Source organism: Zophobas morio, unplaced genomic scaffold (assembly GCF_036711695.1).
Source record: "Zophobas morio isolate AGI-343-1 ecotype UQ-CSIRO unplaced genomic scaffold, CSIRO_AGI_Zmor_V1 ptg000010l, whole genome shotgun sequence".
In the NCBI taxonomy this organism is placed as follows: Eukaryota; Metazoa; Arthropoda; class Insecta; order Coleoptera; family Tenebrionidae; genus Zophobas; species Zophobas morio.
This window is the reverse complement of record NW_026972115.1, coordinates 3,922,932-3,945,601: the sequence shown is the minus strand read 5'-3', so window position 1 is coordinate 3,945,601 and position 22,670 is coordinate 3,922,932. Positions and strand designations below refer to the sequence as shown.

At 37.2% G+C, this 22,670-nt stretch overlaps 1 protein-coding gene across 5 annotated transcripts in view; it reads left to right on the top strand.

The window, feature by feature from the left end:
* Positions 1-22,670, top strand: part of LOC135126174 (cell adhesion molecule Dscam1) — a 139,749-nt gene that overhangs the window by 97,841 nt on the left and 19,238 nt on the right. For all 5 annotated transcript variants that reach the window (XM_064052018.1, XM_064052019.1, XM_064052016.1 and 2 more), the window contains exons 6-17: positions 2,631-2,835; positions 8,399-8,837; positions 9,182-9,468; positions 17,360-17,653; positions 17,705-17,824; positions 18,043-18,216; positions 18,383-18,811; positions 19,041-19,208; positions 19,901-20,166; positions 20,349-20,559; positions 20,609-20,764; positions 20,987-21,231. In XM_064052018.1, the coding sequence (XP_063908088.1) occupies positions 2,631-2,835; positions 8,399-8,837; positions 9,182-9,468; positions 17,360-17,653; positions 17,705-17,824; positions 18,043-18,216; positions 18,383-18,811; positions 19,041-19,208; positions 19,901-20,166; positions 20,349-20,559; positions 20,609-20,764; positions 20,987-21,231 (2,994 nt within the window). The remainder of the gene's footprint in view (positions 1-2,630; positions 2,836-8,398; positions 8,838-9,181; positions 9,469-17,359; positions 17,654-17,704; positions 17,825-18,042; positions 18,217-18,382; positions 18,812-19,040; positions 19,209-19,900; positions 20,167-20,348; positions 20,560-20,608; positions 20,765-20,986; positions 21,232-22,670) is intronic.

Genomic DNA, 22,670 nt, shown 5'->3' with positions numbered 1-22,670 from the left:
CTAAAACTTTAAAAACTGAAAAATTAAAATATCGAAAAATTTAAAAACCGAGAAAACACAATATCAAAAATTTGAAAAATTGAAGAAACGAAATATTGCAAAATTCCAAAGCTGAAATATTGAAAAACCTATAAATGGAAGGAAAATTAAAGAATCGAAACAGTGAAAAAATCCAAAACTGAAACATTGAAAAATTGAGAAATGGAGAAATGGGAAAATCAAAAAAATTGGTCTAAAGAGTTTAGACAGTACTTCCCTCGCTATCGGAAACGTGACGACTGCATGCCTATTATGTTTTTTTCACATTAGATTTCAAAGCATTCGGTTTTGTAGTTCCTGATTAAATCAATAAAATAAATTTGCGCATTCATTAAATTTTTTGAGTCACCCTGTATATCCGAATCCAAAAAATATGAATGGAATGATAAATCACAAGAAGAGACTCATAATACTTTATACAATTTAGATAGGATTTATTTAGCAAAATTTTGGGGTGGCGTCATCCATTTTTTAGGAGGGATGAGCAAATATATTTTAATCAAAAATTTACGATGCTTATGATAAATTTAAATGGATGTAAAAACATTTGTGACTGCCAAAGACGTTTTTTTGAGATAATTATCTTTGAATTTAGACCAAATTGAAATAGACATTAGGCAACCGGCACATTTGGGCAAAAGAAAGAGAAATTAGTGTTACGGCTTCAAATTTTGGACGTATTTACAAACTTAGACCGACTACAGCAATAGCTAAAACTGTGGAGTCTCTGTTGTACAGTACATTTAGAGGTAATAGTCATACATACTATGGACAGCAAAGTGAGGAAAAAGCTGTCAAGTGTTTTGAAATAAATAAAAATATAAAAACTGAACGGTGTGTCTTTATTTCAAACCAATTTCCTTACTTGGCTGCTAGTCCAGACAGGGTTCTAGAGGATAGGAGTGCATTAGTCGAAATTAAATGCCCTTCAAAATCGCAAGATTTGTCTCCCGAAGAAGCGGTTAGAAAAAAAAAAACAAATTTTGTATATTGACAGACAGAGAATTGAAACTAAAAAAAAATCATGATTACTACTTTCAAGTCCAGGGACAAATGCTTGTTTCGGGTATTTCACAAGTTTATTTTGTTGTGTGGACACCCAAAAGAATTGATATAGAAAAAAACGAAGAAATATGTAAAAAGATGGCAGATAAACTTGGCAGATTTTACTTTGGCGCATTATTGCCCGAAATAATTGATTTAAGAAGAAAGAGGAACCTGCCTTTGCGAGAGATTTTTTTTAAATAAATAAAATTTGTTTCTATTTTTTTATGTACTTTAATAATTTATTAGGAGTACATTTTTCATCACCAAGACTTGCATATTTTTATTATAATTATATTTTGAAAATGATCTCTCGGCAAATGAAAACATATACGAGCACTTTTTTCGAGTAAACAATGAAGGGAGAAGTTACTGGGCGTAGGGCTTTTTTAAAACACCTCCTTTCTGGGATAAGTAGTAGATACACTTAGAAACTTATACGTGTTAAACAAAAGCTGTATTTTATATATTTTTTATTATTATTATAAATATGTTTATTAGTTTTATTAATTAACAAAGCAAAATATATATTAACAATAATATTACAATGAATTTTTAGTAATCATGTGTATTGAATTCAGGATCCTGAGTGGAGTAAAAATATTATAGTTTCCCAGTTTTAATTCGATTTTATGATAGTACCTCATTGCGTAAAAGTTAATTTCCTTAACAATAGATTACTACGGCCGGTCCTGGCGGCTTGTTATAAAACTGATTTCCTTGCCATAAATTAGAAAAATCAGCCGAGAACTCTAACAATCAGCTTATGGTAGAGCAGGCGATAAGGGTTTTACCTGGAAAGTCGCTTCCGTAAATTTTAGTGGCGCTCCTATCGGCAAAGTACTGAACTAACTGCTCAAATTCTGTCGAATTGATACCCATTTTTTTCAATAATTGTTAGTTTTTGTTAAAAACTCTGCTAAGCAATAGATCAGTAATTTTCCTCTGATATTCCTGTTAAAATTATTCCACGTATTTTGCTTTAATTTGTGGTATATTTTGATTTTAATAAACACTTTATTATTTAAACAAATTGTGCCACTAAAAAAAGTGATGTTTTATCCATGTGCGAATTTTCAAGCGATTCTATGATATTTCTCAGTCATATTTTTTTAATTGATTGAACTGGTCTCTGCGCTCTAGAATATGAAAAAAGCTGCAGTTTGATGTATGATACATCTATATTAATATCATTTTTTCATACAAAAAAACAAAAAAATGTTATACCTCGTCTAGCGAGTCCCCTTAAATTTAAAAACATCTTTTACTGTACGTTTGAGAATTTGTCATTTCATCGGCACATCCTCCCTCTTTCAACCTCTCTTAAGTAAAATCATTTTTGCGGTATTTTCGCACCTCTCGTCCACCGCCTCGTTTCGCCTTATTCAACTAAGCAAAATTTACGTCTGCACTCATCCCTGCCGGATGCCTTCACGCCATCCGTTCCCCGTGCGTGAAAATTGGCGCCATTAGTCACGCAGCGGTGAGAATCGGGCTTTATTAGAAACCGTATACTAAGGTGTTGTTTATGTGAATCCTTGTTGCAGGTGCGTCTGGAGGACCGCGGGGTGTACGTTTGCTTCGCGAACAACTCGGCTGGAGAGGAGAGCGTTAGGGTGACCCTGGAGATAACGGCGCCGCTGTCGGCACACGTTCAACCCCAAGTCCAGGTGGTGGACGTGGGGAAGGAAGCGAGCTTCCAGTGCATCGTCAACGGATACCCGGTGTCCCAAGTCACCTGGTTGCACAACGGTAAGTATGTCGGGAGGCAGTGTTTCTGCCTACGCTAACTAGGTTTTACTGAAAAATAAGTAACAACCGCAACGCCAGAGTACATCAAATGTTGCAAGACATTTGATGGCACAAGGGTTAGTGGAAATTTGATGTAATGAAATTATGAAGGGATGAGGATCTGACGTTTGCAAACGGGCGAAGAGGTGAATTGCCTCGTGATGGCTTGCTTTGACTTGTTTGTAGACGTGTTTTTTGAGTGGAGGCGGATTTTAAAATTAATTAACTTTACGCAGCGAAAACTAATATCAGGGAGGGATAGCTGTAATTTTAAAAATATTTACTTCGAGCCTTGTATTTGAATGAAATAGCAAAGTAAACGCGTATTTGTAATAAAATGAATAGTTTTTCACACTGAAGTGACCAAGTGTAAGTAACTATTCCACAAAAACTTTACTTTCACGAGTGTTTGAAATATATCCGATATAAAGCGTAGGTAAAATCGAGTAAAATATGTTTGACGTATCAAAAATTGTCAAAGTTGTCAAAATCCTACGTTTAAAATGTTCGTGGTTAATTTTAGGTACCCATGGCGTATTATTTTGCGAGCCTGTGGGGTTTTTCATTGTAAATTATTTAAAACAATTTTGGGGGACTTTGGTGTTCAGTTTTTGGAAAATTCTGACCTGACCCGTTTTTGAGTTAATTTTGAGACGCCGTTTTTTTTTGAAAAATTTAAAACAATCTTAAGGTTCTAGGTATTCCTATTTGGACAGAATTTGAAAGTGCGTTGGGGCCTCTAGTGTTTTTTCTTATAAAAATTTAATTAAATTTCGTAGAGGATACGCCATTTGTCAAAATTAACCTTATCTTAGCAGGTACTAGCCCCGCTCACCCATCCTCTGTTTTCTTAGAAGGTATGTCCTTTGCCAAAATTAGTTTTATCTTAGCAGCTACATCGATCCTAAAATCAAATAAAAGTAAAATCAAAAATTTGAAAATTACAAAAATTGGAAAATCACAAATTGAAAAATCGAGACATCGAAAAATTAGAAATTCGAAAAACCGAAATATAGAAAAACCGAGAAATCAAAAAATCAAAACACCGAACAATACAAACAATAAACATTGAGAAATCGAAATATAAAAATGTCGAGAAATCAACAAAAGGAAAATCAAAAATTTTAAAAATTGAAAAATTGGAAAATCTAAACCGGAAAATTGGAAAATCGGGAAGCCGAAAAATCGAAAACTCGAGAAATACAAAAATTCCATAAATGAAATGACGAAAAATTGGGAAATCAAGAATTGTTGAAAATCGAAAAATTAAAAAATCAAAAAGCGAAATATAGAAAAACCGAAAAACAAAAGATCGAAACATCGAAAAATTAAAAAAATAAACATTGAAAAATCGAAACGCCAAAAAATCGAGAAATCAAGTAATCCAAAATCTAAAATTTAAAAATTGAAAAATCGGGGAATTGAAAAATTCCAATACTCAAAAGACGAAAAATTGGGAAATCAAAAATTGAAAAAGGGAAACATAAAAAAATTGAAAATCGAAATATAGAAAAACCAAAAAACAAAAAATCGAAACATCGAAAAATTCAAAAAATAAACATTGAAAAATCGCAACGCCAAAAAATCGAAAAATCAAGAAATCCAAAATCCAAAATTTAAAAATTGAAAAATCGAGCAATTGAAAAATTCCGAAATTGAAAAGACGAAAAACTGGGAAATCAAAAATTGAAAAATCGAAACATACAAAAATTGGAAAGTCGAAAAGTCGAAAAATCGAAAAATTCAAAAAATAAACATTGATAAACTGAAACATCAAAATATCGTCAAATCGAGAAGTGAAAAAATCGAAAAATTGGGAAATCAAAATAGGCCAAAATTAGAAATTTGTTACGTTAAAATTAAAAAAATTGATGAATCGAAAAAAAAGAAAAATTTTAAAACCGAAAAATCGAAAACCAAGAAGTTGAAAAATCAAAAAATCGCTTCAAAAAAGCAGGTACTAGCCCCGCCCACCCACCCTCCTCTCTTTCCTTAGAAGGTATATCATTAGCTAAAATCAGTTTTATCTTAGAAACTACTAGCCCCGCCCACCCACCCTCTGTTTTCTTAGAAGGTATGTCATTTGCCAAAATCAGTCTTATCTTAGCAGCTACATCGAAAAACCGAAATGTTGAATCGATACATCAAAAAGTCGTAAAATCAAAAAAAAATCAAAAATCAAAAATTTGAAAATTTCAAAAATTAGAAAATAGAAATATCGAAGAACTGAAATCGAAAAATGAAGAAATCCAAAAATTACATAACTGAAATGACAAAAATTGCGAAATCACAAATTGAAAAATCGAGACATCGAAAAATCGAAATACCGAACAATAAAAAAATAAACATTGAGAAATCGGAACAAAAATGTCGAGAAATCAAGAAAACGAAAATCCAAAATTTAAAAAATTGAAAAATTGGAAAATCGAGAAATTGAAAAATTGCAAAACCGAAATGACGAAAAATTGGGAAATCAAAAATTGAAAATTCGAAACCGAAAAATTGGAAAATCGAAAAGCCGAAAAATCGAAAAATCGAGAAAGACAAGAATTCTATATATGGAATGATGAAAAATTGGGAAATCGAAAAGCGAAATATAGAAAAACAAAAAATCGAAACATCGAAAAAATCAAAAAATAATTGAGAAATCGAAACGCCAAAAAATCGAGAAATCAAGAAAGCCAACATCCAAAATTTACAAAATTTAATATTTGAAAAATCGAGGCATTGAAAAATTCCAAATCTGAAAGGACGAAATATTGGGAAATCGAAAATTGAAAAATCGATACATAAAAAAATGAGAAAAGCGAAAAGTCGAAAAATCGAAAAATTACAAAAAATGAACATTGATAAACTGAAACATCAAAATATCGACAAATCGAGAAGTCAAAAAATCAAAAAATTGAGAAATCAAAATAGGCCAAAATTGAAAATTTGAAAAGTTAAAATTAAAAAAATTGATAAATCGAAAAAAATGAAAAATTGTAAAACCGAAAAATCGAAAACCAAGAAGTTGAAAAATCTAAAAATCGCATAAAAAAAACAGGTATTAGCCCCGCCCACCCACCCTCCTCTCTTTCCTTAGAAGGTGTCTCATTAGCTGAAATCAGTTTTATGTTAGCAACTACTAGCCCCGCCCACCCACCCTCTCTTTTCTTGGAAGGTATGTGATTTGCCAAAATCAGTTTTATCTTAGCAGCTACATCGAAAAACCGAAATGTTGAATCGATACATCGAAAAGTCCTAAAATAAAAAAAAAATCAAAAATAAAAAATTTGAAAATTTCAAAAATTGGAAAATAGAAATATCGAAGAACTGAAAAATCGAAAAATCTAGAAATCCAAAAATTACATATTGGAAATGACAAAAATTGGCAAGTCACAAATTGAAAAATCGAGACATCGAAAAATTGGAAATTCGAAAAGCCGAAATGTAGAAAAACCGATAAATCAGAAAATCGAAATTCCGAACAATAAAAAAATAAACATTGAGAAATCGAAACAAAAATGGCGAGAAATCAAGAAAACGAAAATCCAAAATTAAAAAAATTGAAAAATTGGAAAATCGAAAATTGAAAAATTCCAAAACCGAAATGACGAAAAATTGGGAAATCAAAAATTGAAAAATCGAAAGCGAAAAACTGTAAAATCGAGAAGCCGAAAAATCGAAAAGTCGCGAAATACAAAAATTTCATAAATGAAATGACGAAAAATTGGGAAATCAAGAATTCTGAAAAATCGAAAAATTGGCAAATCGAAAAGCAAAAAATAGAAAAACCGAAAAACTTTTATTGATGTGACAACAAAAAATCGAAACATCGAAAAATTCAAAAAATAAATATTGAAAAATCGAAATGCCAAAAAATCGAGAAATCAGGGTATCCAAAATCCAAAATTTAAAAAATTTAAAAATTGAGAAATCCAGAAATTGGAAAATTCCAAAATTGAAAACACGAAAACTCGGGAAATCAAAAAGTAAACATTGAAAAATTGAGAAACATTTTTTTCGTAATTCACGTCATAAAATTTTATATAAACTCGTGGTTCTACGAAAATTAAGAAAATTTCTGATTCGACAACACAATTTTATTTCAATCCTAACAATTATTTTAAAAGTTGGTGTAAAAATGGTTGAGGCGCCGGGATAATCATTTAATTTTAAATATATCTACTTTAGGAATTGTCAAAAATTTAAATGAAGACAAACGAACTTCTAAGAACCGATTTGATCAACAAGTAAACACAGATTTATAGTCTTTACATTTCCGATAAAAGTAATTGCTTTGATTTTATTTATTTTTACTTCCCAAGCATAAGCTAGGGAAGTATTATAATCGAATTCATCGGGCGACTGGCTACTTCTATGTTTTCTCGACGTTTTATGACTCCTAGAATACTAAAACATAGGTCCCTTGTTTCCGTCTATCTGTCGGCCATCTGTGATTTCTCCGCGTCTGTGTCGATCTTTATCAGACAAATAATTTTTTAAACTACCAGACCAATTGTTGTAAATGTGCAGATCTGACAGGCCACCAAATCCATTTATGAAAAAAATAATCTGTTATTATTCGCGCGTCATGTAGTGATGCACCATCTTACTGGAAATAATTTTTTTGTCTCACGACGAGTGAAACATCTTCATAACACGGGAAGTTCGTCTACAACAAAGTCCAAATATATTTACGAATTTAGATCTCCTTCGTAAAATCGAGGCCCGATAATTTGACTATTGATTTTGCCACACAAAACTAATGTGTTGAACATTAGTTTCTCTCACCTAATGAGGATTTTCTGAAGCCCAGTAATGGCAATTATGTCGATTCACAATTCCATTATTATTGAAAGGAGTTTTATTAGTTAGTCAAGCAATAAAAGCCAATCTTCTTCCAAAATCAGCTGGTACTAAAAGCTTGACGTGAATGAATTTTGTAATCATGATATTTGGCCGTTTTTAAAATTCTTTGCAAAGGGAATGGAAATATGAGGATCCACATTAACCGTCTCCAAGACAACTACGGTGTGCCGTTTTTCGTAAAAGACCGAGATTGTTCTAAATGTTTGGAAATCTGTCTTCGTATAATGTTCTGGATTGTCTTCTATTTCGCGTATAATCTTCGTAATCATATCTAACTTTTTGATATTGCTGAATCTTTCGGTTTTCATTTTTTGACATTACAATATTTTATTTATTTTAATCTAGAAGTGACAAGCCAGAACACCAAAAAGGAGAGCAAACGTTGATTGAGAAACATTACCGTATTATATATTTTTTTAATTCACAAGCGTTTTAAAGCTTCTAGATGAATACTGGTATACCAAGCCATATATCATTGAAAAGAGAAAAAAATTATATCTTTTATAGTACCTACTCTTTTAGAGTTAGAAAAAAAAACGTTGATGTCATTTCCGGTGAAACTGACGTTAATACGATGCTAATAGTCTACACATTTGATAGATTGCATAGCAAATATTGAACGTCCCTAACGTAGAACCCTTTTTTCCATGAAACTGTTTCCCTAATTCAGGAAAACCCGTGGCCCCCGACCACCGCGTCGAGCTCATGGCCGAGCCCCCCCGCCTCACCATCCGCCAGCTGGCCAAAGAAGACCGCGGCATGTACCAGTGCATGGTCAGCAACAACTGGGACCAAGCCCAGGCCATCGCCGAGCTGGACATGGGCGACGCCGGTCCCGAGCTCCTCTACTGGTTCTCGGAGCAGACCCTCCAGCCGGGCCCCATGGTGTCCCTAAAATGCGTCGCCACCGGCAACCCCCCACCCCAGTTCACCTGGACTCTGGACGGTTTTCCCCTTCCAGACCATCCGCGCTTCCTGGTTGGCCAGTACGTCACCATCCAGGACGACGTCATCAGTCACGTGAACGTCACCAACATCAAAGCCGAGGATGGTGGGGAGTACACGTGCACGGCTCACAACAGCGTCGGCAAGATTTCGCATAGCGCGAGGTAATTTTTAATCGTTACGGACCATTAATGGTTTTTTGTTTCGGAAGGGATAATGAAAGATTTTGTAGTTTTAGAAAGTTTTGAAGTTTTATGAAAGAATTTTTTCGATGATGTCGTTTATTCATGTCGCGAACTTTCCGGAAGTTGGCTTTACAAAGCGGCCAAGTTTGGGTGTTGAGGGAGTGGTGTATTTCCTGGATCCTGGCATGACAGAAATGTTAGTCTTAATTAAATTAAGAAGTGCCTTTTGTGTTCTCCGCTTGAAGTTCTTCTAAGTTTTGGCTGGGATGATAAAGACGGATGACAGGATTATTGCAAGGGTTTTAAAAAGGATGTTTTGTTAGGGTGAACGTCTACGGGTTACCTTACATCCGCGAGATGCCCAAGATCACCGGCGTGGCCGGCAGCAGCCTCATCGTCAAGTGCCCCGTGGCCGGCTACCCCATCGAGACCATCACCTGGGAGCGCGACGGGCAGCTGCTGCCCGTCAACCGTCGCCAGAGGGTGTACGCCAACGGCACCCTCGTCGTCGAGCAGACCCAGCGCAACGAGGACGCCGGAACGTACACGTGCCAGGCCCAAAACAGGCAGAGGAACTCGGACAGGAGGAACGTCGAGGTGCAAGTTATAGGCAAGTCGTCATGCATATTAATAGGGCCGTGCCTCACATGGATAACGGGAGATCGCTGCCGTCGTGAGAAATGCGGAGATTGCTAGGCGCGTCACGGACAGGGGGTTATTCGGTTCGGGCCGATGGATCCGCGGATAAAAGAATCTGTTACGAAGTTTAGCGCCGGCTTTCGGAGAGTAATAATAATGTTTGTTTTATGAAGTGAGTGGAGGCTGATTTGCGGAAAGAAGGCTGCGGGACCGGTGTTTCGTGCCCCAACTTTGGAAGTTGTAGTTCCGGAGGGGCGAAGGGGGATAAGTTAGTTATAAAACTAGTAATTAAACGCCGAGCACAGCCAGAAGTTGGTGTGTAAAGGCGAGTTATTTAGTGTCTATGCGGAAAACATTGTGATATTTCGGAACGGGGTTTATGGACAGATTTAGCGCAATGCACCAACTGTTGTTCCGAGTTGGTGCTTTAGTGGTGCAAAGGGTAAAGGTCGTGCGAAAAGTTCATAAAAACTGTTCCTAATGTACCTACAATACGATAATAGAATTTAACTTGGCTAGGATTAAACAGGCTGGAACATTATTCTCACGTCCCGGCTCACCCCAGCCACACATAAAAATATTCATCACTCCGACACGTCGAAATCCTATTTATTACTCTGCACGTAAATATTTGCCATTCGCCTCGCAAATTCCAATTTTTGTATTTGCCATTCATGATGAATTGCATCCACACTGCAGCCACCGGAGATCCGTCTGATAACCCAATCGCTGCCCTTTCGAGATCGACAAGCAAGAACAAAACTCTTCAAGAACTTTATTAACGAAGTGTTTTGAAACGGTATTTGCAAGTAAATCTGGGGAAATTGTAATTTATAGACGTCCCAAGGCAACAAATTACTGTTGTCGACGGGCAGTTTTAAGATAAAGTCTTGCGAGACCGCTTGCCGGGCGAGTGCTCTGACCACTAGACTACAGAGCGGCTTATCTTTCTTCGCTTACCAACTTATTATTGTGCCACCACAAGTTAAATATCATGCAATTTTTTATCCCTTTTTTTTGTCATATTTTATTATCGGTTTTTTTGCATTTCTTTGTCATCTTTATTGTTGCTTTTTTTAGCCTTCTTTTTGTCCTTTTTTGGGTTCTGTGTTACGTGGAGGTGTAGGAGCGTGCAGCCACGACCAGTGCCCAGTTAATACTACTTTATTCCCCATTCCTATATACACTATATGACATCTTTCCCTTTCGAGAAAAAAAAATTATAAACTAAATTTAATTAACATTTTTTGGCTTCTTTACTCTCCTGCCAAACTTTGAAACATAAATCGTTCTTCTTGTGTGAGAAGAAGATGGCGTTGCCTCGTCTGTTGTCTCATTTGGCTCCTCTTCTGTCACAGTTGTACTATCACTTTCTTCGTCACTTTCACTTACAAATTCAGGTTTTACATTTTTATCAGTTAAATCGGTTACATTTACGTTCTCTGACATATCAGTTACATCATCCTCATTATTTTCTACATTGCTTACATTTGAATCCGTATCTGACATGTAACTAGAGGAAGTTTTCATATAATATTGTGGTTTCAAAAAATATCTATTTCTACGCATAACTAGGTTGGTATCATCTTCTTTAACAAGATATGACCTATCATTAAACTTTCTAACTACACTGCCTGGAATCCAAATATCATTTTTTCTAATATAAACTTTTTCATTAATTCTCAAAGCTCTTAATTTTCTAGACGCTCTATCATAATAACATTTTTGTTTATTTTGTCTGTCTACTAACAATTGCCTCTGTTTTTTGAAATTAATATTTTTCGGAGTTAACATATTATTCTTAACTAGCTGACCCCCTGAACTTCGTTTCACCTACAATTTAATTTTGAATCTGCAAAACCGAATGCTTTGAAATCTTGCAGATGTTTTAAACATATGATAAGCATAATAAATTTTTATTCAAAATATATTTACTTATCCCCTCCAAAAAATTGATGACGCCAGCCCAAAATTTTACCAAATGAATCCTATCTAAAATGTCCAAAATAGGATGAGACTATACTTGTGATTTATCATTCCATTCAAATTTTTTAGTTTTGCTTATAGGGGTGTCTCAAAAAAATTAATCACCGAGTCAATTTATTTTATTGATTGAATCAAGAATTGCAAAACTGAATTTTGAAATATTGCAAAGGTTCTGAAGTTACTGTTTGACATGCTAGGTTTTCAATCAAAATATATCTGTTTATCAAGCCCAAAAACTTGAAGACGTCATCTCAAGATTTTGCCGAATAAATCCTATCTAAAATGTGGGAAATATCATCAGTATATTTTCGTAATTTATCATTGCATTCATATTTTTTAGATTTGCTTTTACAGTGACTCAAAAAAATATATGGATCAGTCAATTTATTTTAGTGAACAACTCAAGAGTTGCAAAAATGAATACTTTGAGATCTTGCAGACGTTTTAAAGTTATTGTAAGCATAGTAAATTGTTAAGAATATTTATTTATTGCCCCCAAAAAATTGGTGGAACGGCTCACTCGATTTTCGCAGATAATTTTGGAAATACAATACAGTTATTTTTAGTATTACACTGCACCAATCCAAGGTGGTATACGTGTTAATCGTAAATGTTGATTAGGTCATCACAAAATTGTGTGAAGAAAAGACTCAACTCGAAAATGCTGAATATGTTTCATTATACTTTTGGTGCGAAGGAAGTTCTGTCGAAACAACGTTCGAACAATTTTTTGACAATGGTTGATATAAATAAAACTCAGTAGATGCTCATACTCGAAATACGAAGTATCTACTCGAATATCAAATCAAAATATTTCTAGTTTTTCTAGATGATGCTAATACTTCAGTAGGTAACAGTTGATGCTCAAGTAGCATCTCGATACAACAAAAAAGGACAACAGTGACAGTGTTCAACCATCAAAGCAAAAATCGAGTCACCAAAATATAAGTTAGTATGGGGTAGACACCTTGAGATGGGAATCTCTATGGCCAGTGTTATTAAAAAATGCACTGCACAATTTATGCATAAATAAAAGTTAATTACCGGAAAAGTTTTCGATATTCCTGCTCCTAATGTGTTTTTCAAACTGAATGCACCTTTTGACGACGTTCCACGTTTATGAAAGTCGCCATGTTTAGTCAAAATTCACTCTTACAACGATCCTACTCGTTTTCTAAGCTGCTTTACAGACGGCTCAGTCATTTGCCACCACCGGTGCTCATTTTTAGATTAAATGCTCACAAAACGCGTAGGTAGATGTTCAATGTGTGTCCGGGGAGATACAATGTTTCCAAGTAGGTACTCAGTACATAGAGTAGATGCTCATGTATATAAGAGTAATAATGAAGTAGGTACTTCGTACTTTGAATATTAGTTTCTACTCAGTTTTATTCATACCACCCAATGTCTCGCTTCAATGTTTGATTATGTTGATTATGAGCACAACGCTGATCAACTTCCATATCCGAATTACCCATGAAATAAATCATTGCGGTTTGCACCTGAGGTAGTTCGTCGCACATTTGATTGACTTCGTGGACCTATGTGAGGTTGTCGTCTTCTCGGCATTTTAATAAACTTCATAAAACGACACAGAATTATTTTCACAGTCAGTCAAATCTGTACATTTTGTCTTGAGAATTTTAAAATATTTAAAACTTCAAATTAAATCCTCGAATAACGGTAAAGTTTGAGGTTTTGTCGAAACCAACAAAGTGAATATAGGTAAATAGAATGGCAGATCAAAATTAATAAGAAACTTTCGCAATGTGTAATTAAATTCACTTTAACCAAGACTTTTCTTAAAATAAACGACGTTTTTTTTTTACGAAAAAACAAAGAACGATTTGAAATGCAATATACTTTTCACAATTGCACGGAAGAATTAGTTTTGTATGACACGTCAGTTAGACGACAGGTCCGTCAGAAACGCCAACTATTGAAATTAATTCGAACTGGCGATTCCCATACAAAATTTTTAGAATTTTTTAACTGTTCTTTTAAGTTCTCCTTATTTTTTTATTTATAAACCATCCCCGTAATATAAAAAATTCTTCGAATCGATCAAGCCGTTTTTGAGTCTTAGCGAGACTAACAGGAACAGCAATTGATTTTTATTATATAGACGATTAAAAAATGGAGGTTGGTGGTAGAAAGGTGAAAATTTAGGGTTATGTGTATTTTTTGATGCCAATTCTTAAAAAAAAATAAAAATAAAAAGTTTTGTCCCAAAAATAGACAAAAATTTTTTAGGGTGGGCCACGCTTATCACTTAGGGGTTTAAAAAATAGTTTACAACCTATTCTCAGACCTACCGAATATACATAAAAAATTTCATACAAATCGGTCAACCCATTTCGGAGAAGTTCGGTTACAAACACTGTGACGCGAGAATTTTATACATAATGCATTATTATTTTAGAACAAATTTCATTACCATAAAAAAGGTTATACTGACTCGACCTTAAAAGATAGACATATGCTGTCGCGGACTTTTCTTTAGAACTTTTAGAGGGGAACAATTTCGTCATACATGATTTTTACTTAACTTTAACCGTTTAAGCAGTGTCAGCAACCGAAGCTGTCAAAGGAGGAATAATTTTCCCGTTTTTCCGAATTTTTCATTGCTACTTCGCTCCTAATGATCGTAGCGTGATTTTATATAGCCTATATGTAGATATGATACATTGACTATCCAACACAAAAAGATTTTTTGAATTTGAACCAGTATTGTCTGAGATTAACGTGTTCAAATAAACAAAAGCTTCAGCTTTATTATATAAGTATAGATATGTATTAAAGTTCTAGTTTTTCTATTAAACAATAATTCAGAAGGTGATAAAATGCAATTGCTAACAGGTGTATTCCTATAATCTAACAAAGCAAGATTTAAATCAGTGTTTGTCTCGTAACATTTCTTTATAATATTTTTTACAGTCTGAATAGCCCTTTCAACCATGCCATTCGATTTTGCATAAGGAGGACTTGAGGTGACATGTTGAAATTGCCATTCTTTCGCAAAATTCTCGAACACAAATCCTGAAAATTGTGTTCCATTATCTGACACAAATATTTGTGGAATACCTAATCTGCTGAATATATATATTTTTCAAATGTATAATAACCGTATCAGCCGTAATATTTTGAATTTTACATATTTCCACATATTTAGAGAAATAATCAATTACAATAATAAATTTCTCTTTCCTTAATTCATATAAATCGCAACCTACTTTCTGCCATCGAAAATCTGGAACAGTATGCGGTATTAACGGTTTCCTAAAATTAATAACACTTTTATTTGAAAATTTTAAATCGACATTCCAATCATTTCTTTTATTCTCACTTTTCTGTAACAAACCTATAAATAATTCCTCATCATTTTTATTTATGGTATTAATGCTTTTATTTTGACAAAACCTACTGAAATGATTGTACTGTCCACAGTTTCTGCATTTCTTTCCAAAAGCTTGACAATCACGTAGTGAATGAAAATAACCGCATTTATTACAATTAAATTTGTTGTTTTTGGAAGTCACACGTATCTTTTGACGCTGTTGATGATGAGTGGTACCGGTGTTCTGTGTTCTTCTCTGTCTTACTCCCGCTGAGCTGCTGTATGCATCTCTCTCTTCCTTCCTTGGGTTCACGTGTTGCTTCGCCTCTCGCGGATTCGTTCTTCTCACTCTCATGATTTCATCTTCCGTCTCGTTCTCACTCATTCGACTGGTTCCCTCACTTATAACTTGCAATTGTCTTCTTGTTATCTCCGCCGCCTTGCATATTTCGATGGCCTTCACCAACTCCAAGTTTTTTGTTCGAAGCAATCTGTCCTTGACGCTGTTTTCTTTTATGCCCAACACCAGACGATCTTTAATTAACGACTTACATAGGGTCCCAAATTGACAGTTTTCTGATAATTGTCTTAATTGTGTTACATATTCATCCACTGTTTCACCCGGCTTCATTTCTCTTGTGAAAAACAAGTATCTCTCGTCAGGCGCGGATCCAGGGGGGGGCAATGGGTGCAATTGCCCCCCCCCCCCCCCCGACACACGACCGAGGTCCTTTGTTTTGACCAATTTCAAAATTTTGAAATCATATTTCATTTTGTAAATACAGTACAACCTCTATAATCCGAACTCACGATTGCCTCAACATCCAGTAATCCGAACAGAGGCTATTTGAAGTCGATGCCTCTTTAATCCGAACAAAAACTCTGCAATCCGATCTGAACTTGAAAACATGCATCTACTTCCAAAAATGACGCAAGATCTTTCTACATATGTTATATGGAATATTTTGAAATTTTTAAAAATTGCGATATTTCAAAGCACTGAATTAATTAACTAATTCTGGAAAAACGGATGAAGTTATCGGAGACCCGAAATCTACAAGAGAAAGTATTTAGTTAAATTTCGAAAATCGTCGAAAATGGGTCGAAATTTGCATGAGAAAAATTTCATTTTCGAAAAAATTTTCTAAAAATTCTGAAAAAATTCAGAGATATATATCATGTTTATGGTAACGGAGCAATATTTTCGGAAAATTCGCTGTGAAATTCGAATTTTTCGAAATTTTTAAAAATTGCGATATTTCAACGATTCTGGAAAAATGGTTTAAGTTATCGAAGAAATGAAGCCAGAAGTGACTTCTGAGGTCCAAAATCTACTAGAAAATATATTTAGTTAAATTTCGAAAATCGTCGAGAATGGGTCGAAATTTGCATAATGGAGGTAATACGAATACATAATGGAAAATTTCATTTTTGAAAAATTCATCTAAAGCGTGGTTATGGTCACGGAGTAATATTTTTTTTGCTTAAGAATTTTTTAATTTTTGTTTAATAAAATTTAGGTTTATTTCTTGAAGTTTGTTTTCAGTTGTGTATGAAGTTGTTTGTTATTCAATTCCCTTTCAGATTTTTGAGAAAATTGCTGATCCAAACAAATCGTTAATCCGAACACACCTTTTTCCCAATTAATTAGGATTATCGAGGTTCTACTGTACACTATACGTGTAATGAAAAGAACCAAATGTCACCCATGTTATGTGAAAAAGAGTATACTAGCTAAAATTTTATAAATTTTTTTGTTTAGAACGAATTTCTGGTAGATAGGTAAAATTGCACAAAAATTGCCCCCCCCTGGACGAAATCCTGTATCCGCGCCTGTCTCTCGTACGTCTCGTTGATAGTAGGCACGAAAATGTCTTCAAATTTTACCAACAAGCAGTTGAATTTTCCTTCTTCTCCGCTCTTGAACTCGAAGGTATTATAGATTTTGAGAGCCGCGTCTCCAATGCAGTTTAGCATGACTGCACATTTGTACTCTTCGGATTCTTTATCGATTTTCGCCGCTTTCATATATATGTCTAATTTCTGCACGAAGAATTTCCATTCCGCTGCCTTATCACCTGATAACTTGAGCTCTGCGGGTACCTTTGCACCTTTCTCCATATTTTGAGATTTCTTGGGGACTTCCACACACTAAGGAACTCACCAACTCACTTTATTTCTTCTCCTTGCTTCCTTTTTTGCCTTATTCTCGCCCTTTTGTCTCCCGGTCACCTTTATGACCTTCGCCTTTTACCGACTGCGCCATGTGTTACGTGGAGGTGTGGGAGCGTGCAGCCACAACCAGTGCCCAGTTAATACTACTTTATTCCCCACTCCTATATACACTATATGACAGGTTCCATGTTTTTGATCTTTTTTTTTTCATCATCTTTTTTCTTTGTCTACTGGTTAGAATCTCACTCCACCCCCAATAAAAATATTCCCCGTCTCCACGGTCCAAACCCCCTTTATTATCCATTCCACCCTCGCACGCCAATTCTGCATCCGCCGTTCGTGACGTACCGCTTCGACATTGCAGTGCCGCCGAAGATCCTGCCCATAAACCCGATGACCGGGGTGCTGCGCGAGGGCATGAGGGCCGCCATCACCTGCCAGATAATGGAGGGCGACCTGCCGATAACGTTCCGGTGGGAGCGGAACGGCAGGGCCGTCTCCAATAACCTCGCCCTCGGGACGGTCATCCGGCGGATCGACGAGTTCTCCTCGTCGCTGATCATCGAGCAGGTGACGTCGGCGCACACCGGGAACTACACGTGCATCGCGAGCAACGTCGCGGGAGACGAGAAGCACATCGTCCCGCTGACCGTGAACGGTGAGTTGTGGGACGGCCGGGGGCGGCGGGCTAAAGCGGCGGCGGTTACAGTGCCACCGCGGTGGACGGTCGAGCCGGCGGACTCCAGCGTGGCGGCGGGGAGGGAGGCGACGCTGCACTGCCAGGCGGACGGGTACCCGAAGCCGGCGGTCACGTGGAAGAAGGCCGTAGGTGAGTATTAGTACATGTCTGAATCGGGGATAAACTAAGTCCTCTTTTATTCTCCTTCCGCTACGATTCCTCGCAAGGCATTAATTACAGTAATCTGAAAAAGTGCACCTCGCTTCCACCTCCTTAATTAAAAATGCCTACCCATCACACTTCGCCGGATACCAATAGCGTCCCATCCCGCCTTAAGCATTCACAATTAACACCCTCGTTTTCATCAGGCGAGCAACCCGGCGAATACAAAGACTTCCTCTTCGAACCCAACGTGCAGCAATTCCAGAACGGTTCGTTAAACTTCCTTCACATATCAAAAGAAAACGAGGGCCAGTACCTGTGCGAAGCGAAAAACAACATCGGCGCTGGAGTCAGCAAGGTCATTTACCTGAAAGTCAACGGTGAGTCCCCGAAATAAATTACACAAAGACCGGCTAGGAAACTATAAACACCCTCGACAAAAAGCGACAAATACATTAACGTAAATTTTAGAAGGGTCGTGACCCTTACCATTTAGCCGTTCGTGTCCGCACCATTTACAACCTCCCGAGACAATTTTCTTTCCAGCTCCCGCCCACTTCCCGCAGAAGTCCAAGCAAATCCAGGTCGTCAAGGGCGAGCAGGCCCACCTTCAATGCTCGTCCCTTGGCGACACCCCGATGGAGATCCAGTGGAAGACGGGGGGACAGCACATATCGAAGGAGGGCGACCAGCGATACTCCGTCAGAGGGCAGCACCTGGCCGAGGGGATGGTGTCCGAGCTGAGCATCGAGAGGACGATACGTCAGGACACGGGGATCTTCACCTGCACGGCGACCAACGCCTACGGCAGCGACGAGATGAATATTCAGCTGATCGTCCAGGAGATACCGGAACCGCCGAGGAACGTCAGGGTAATGGACCAGCTATCTAGATCGATAGGGATATCGTGGACGCAACCCTACGCCGGAAACAGCCCGATCACTAACTACATTGTCCAGTACAAGCCAGGATCAGGTAATTATAGGGCCTTCTCCATTATTCGGTGGGTGATAAGCATCGGGTTAAGGGCGGTTGTTTGCAGATGGGTTAAAATCCGGGATTTAAACTCTCTAGGAGCAAAAAACCAGGATATATTTCGTCATTGACGCGATGTGCTAATACATTTTATTTTTCGTCCCTAACAAGCACAAACTTTAAACGTAAACGCGGCGAGCTGCGTTCAATAGTCCCGTTTTAATTCCAGACGCGTGGCCCAACCAGCCGGCCAAAGTAACCGTTCCCGGTTCTCAAGTTACCACCACCCTGCAAAACCTCCGCCCGTCTCAAGTATATCATCTGCGGATTTTGGCGGAAAACCGTCTGGGCTTAAGCGACCCGAGCCAAATCGTCCAAGTGAGCACCCTGGAAGAAGGTAATTTAATCCAAGCACGAATCCAATTACCAATTATCCGCCCCGCAAGCCACTGACTCAGGCGTGTTCCGTTTAAGTAAAGCTCGCTACAGAGAAAAACACTAGGAACACTGTTAAACATGTCCGAACTGATGCAGGTAATTGTCATCTTGCTGTCGCTTCTTTCTGATCATTTCACCGCGCTCAGGATTATCGCGGGAGAAGTTTTTGTTGTTCCTCTTTGCGTTGTCGACGAGGAAAGTTCGCAACGAGACGCGGACGCGTTTTGCCAAGTCGGATGGAAAATAATAATGATACTGGGGAAAGTGTTGAGCGGAAAAGTTTAATTTTTGCGAGGAATATTGTTTGGGAGGGAGGGATTGCGGCCGGGGGAAGGCTCGCGCGTAGGAGCGAAAACTTTTAAACGGGCCAATGGAGAAATATAAGAAGTCCAGAAAGTTAAAATAATTTAGTAACCGTAAAAATGAAGTATTTATTTTCCCTAAGTTGTGTAAAACCGGCTCAATATTTTTATTTTCACATGCGAAATTTTAGCGACACATTTTTGTTTAACATCCGACATCGCAGCGCAGAACCGCCTTCGATCACAGCATGCAAACTTCCTTAAGAATTGATCCCACATGTTCCCTTAAACGTCCTCTACTCGTCTTTGATTTAATCAACCGAACCGAACCGATTAAATCTTAATTTAGTGCCGAGCGGCGCTCCTATTGATATAAGAGCCGAGGCGAAAAGCTCAACTGAATTGGTGGTCACCTGGGAACCCCCGAGTCGGGAAACTTGGAATGGTAATCTCTTAGGCTATCACGTCGGTTACCAAGAAGTATCATCCGAAGAGACAAACAACGTCGCTCAATCCTCTTACACGTTCAAAAGCGTGGAAGTTCGACCGCATTTTGGGGGCGAAGCGGTCCTGCAGGGACTCTCCAAGTACACCACATACGGAATAATCGTGCAGGTAGGGGATACTCCGACTTTTATAACACCACGGGTTATCTCTCGGAAGTGTTTGCATTCGCAATTTTTTTTAATCTTACCGACTGCGCCATTTTTGAGCATACATAGAAAGAGAAATACTAAATGGGAGTTAATTCGGTCGATAAAAACCCAATTAAGCGCTGAAGTCTCCCTTGTTTCAAGGCTTACAACAGCCGCGGGTCAGGCCCAGCGAGCGATCCCGTCACCGCCCGAACTCTCGAAGACGCTCCAACTTTGCCCCCTCAGAACGTACAATGTTCGGTCCTAAGTGCTCAAAGTTTACACATATCATGGGAGCCACCCTTGCCGGAGGGTCGCAACGGAATCATCCAAGGCTACAAAGTTACTTACCACTCGGCCGGAGAGTGGTTAGGTAGTTGTATATCCCATGGATCTTCTTTTTGTTGACGGTAACTTTGTAGACAACGACGACCAGCAGACTAAAATAATCAGCCAGCTGCGCACAACAATCTCGGGATTAAGAAAATACACCAATTACAGCATGACAGTCCTGGCTTTCACGTCCAGCGGGGACGGGGTGAGGTCCGAGCCCACGTACTGCCAAACCGAAGAGGACGGTAAGCGTTTTTTAGTAGCACGATCTTGTCGAGAAACATCCATACGAATTAAGTTAAACTGTCCCATCAATTTCCCGAAATTGGCAGCGCGCTAATGTAGCCCGTCCTAATTCGGCGAAATAAACAAGATCGTAAAGTTATCGCTCGTAAAATATCGATAAATTTCTGTCTCATGAATTTTTTGTCGACGTAACAGTCGGTACATTCAATGGAAATTTATAGTGCCATCTGCACCGGCGGAAATTAAGGCCGTCCTAAGCGCCCCCGATAAAATACTAGTATCGTGGTTACCGCCCAAATTCAGTAATGGGCCATTAGTCGGATACACTTTCTACATGAGCCAAATGGAGGACGGCAGGGAAGAAGGGACGCACAAGAGGGTGTTGAGTCCTTCCACCGAAATGCATGAGGTCGAGAGGGTGAAGGAATCGTCCACTTTGGAGTTCTGGGTCACGGCTTCGACGAGGGTAAGACTTACAGAGTAGCAGAAACCGTATTACATAAGTAACGGCATTATAAATTTTATTATTACACGTGGGGCCTTTGTGTTAATGAGTTGTTGATGGAAATGAAATTTTAATAAGAGTGTTAATTTTATATTGGAACAGTTGCTATGTAAAAAAAAATAATAATAATTATAAATAAATGATTAACAAAAGTTAATTTTCCATTTTTCTAACAAAAAGAAGTAAAAGTAAAAACCAGAAATCACAACAGGTTATGGGCCCAGAGTACTCGCAAGTACTGAGGCAGTAAAGCTAGAAGAAGAAATTTTGGAACCTTAACGAGAGAAATAAAACTCGAAAAGGAAGAAAACGTATTTGACAGTGACATAAGAAGAAAAAAAAACAAAAATAATGGCATTGACAGAAGAGGTGAATTTAATAGAAAAGCTCAAAGATGAAACCACGTATCAGCTGTGGAAATTTCAAATAGTAGTAACATTTAAGGCTTATGATCTGTTTGGAATAGTAAATGGAGACAAGCTTCTATATAGTGTGGAAAAGGAGGAAGATAAAACTAAATGGGTGAGAAATGATGCAAAAGCGCAAAAACTAATTGTGACGTCAATAGACAAAAAGTACATGATGCACATTATGGACTGCACCACCTCCAAAGAAATGTTCGAAAAAATCAAAAATATTTTTGAAAGAAGCACTTCAGAACAAATATGTAATTTGCTGCAAGAGTTCTACGGCTACACATTTGGAAAAGGTACTGATATGGCTACTCACATTAGCAAAATAGAGAGTATTGCACACAAATTAAAAAGTCTAAATCAAACAGTTGATGACAACATGTTAATGTCAAAAATACTGTCATCTTTACCTCAAAGTTATGGTTTCTTCAGGATTGCCTGGGAATCTACTCAAGATAATGAAAAAACCTTACCAAAATTGATAGCAAGACTACTATCCGAAGAAAACCGTAGCAAGGAAAGTGAGAGAGATATTGCATTTAAAAGTTCAGAGAGATTTTGTAAACATTGTAAAAGTAGTTCGCATGATACAAGATATTGCCGAAAATGGAAAGAAAAGGGTACTGGCGAAGTAAAATGTTTTAAGTGTGGATGCTCTGGACATATTGCAAATAACTGTCCCAAAAAGACAAATAACCAATGAAAGATTTGCAAGAAAACAAACCATAAAGAGCAAGACTGTTTCTTTAGAGATAAGACAAAATCATTAGAAAAAAAGAAGATAGCCTTTCTTACAGAAGACAGAAGACTGACAACGCAAGATTTTATAGTTGATTCAGGATGTTCATCCCACATGGTCAACTCGAAAGTGATGTTTACAGCATTAGAAAATATCGAAAGTAGCATACAAGTTGCAAAGAAGAATGAAAAAATGAAGGCAGAAGGGAAAGGAACAGTTGAAGGAAGTTCATGTATACTGAATGATGT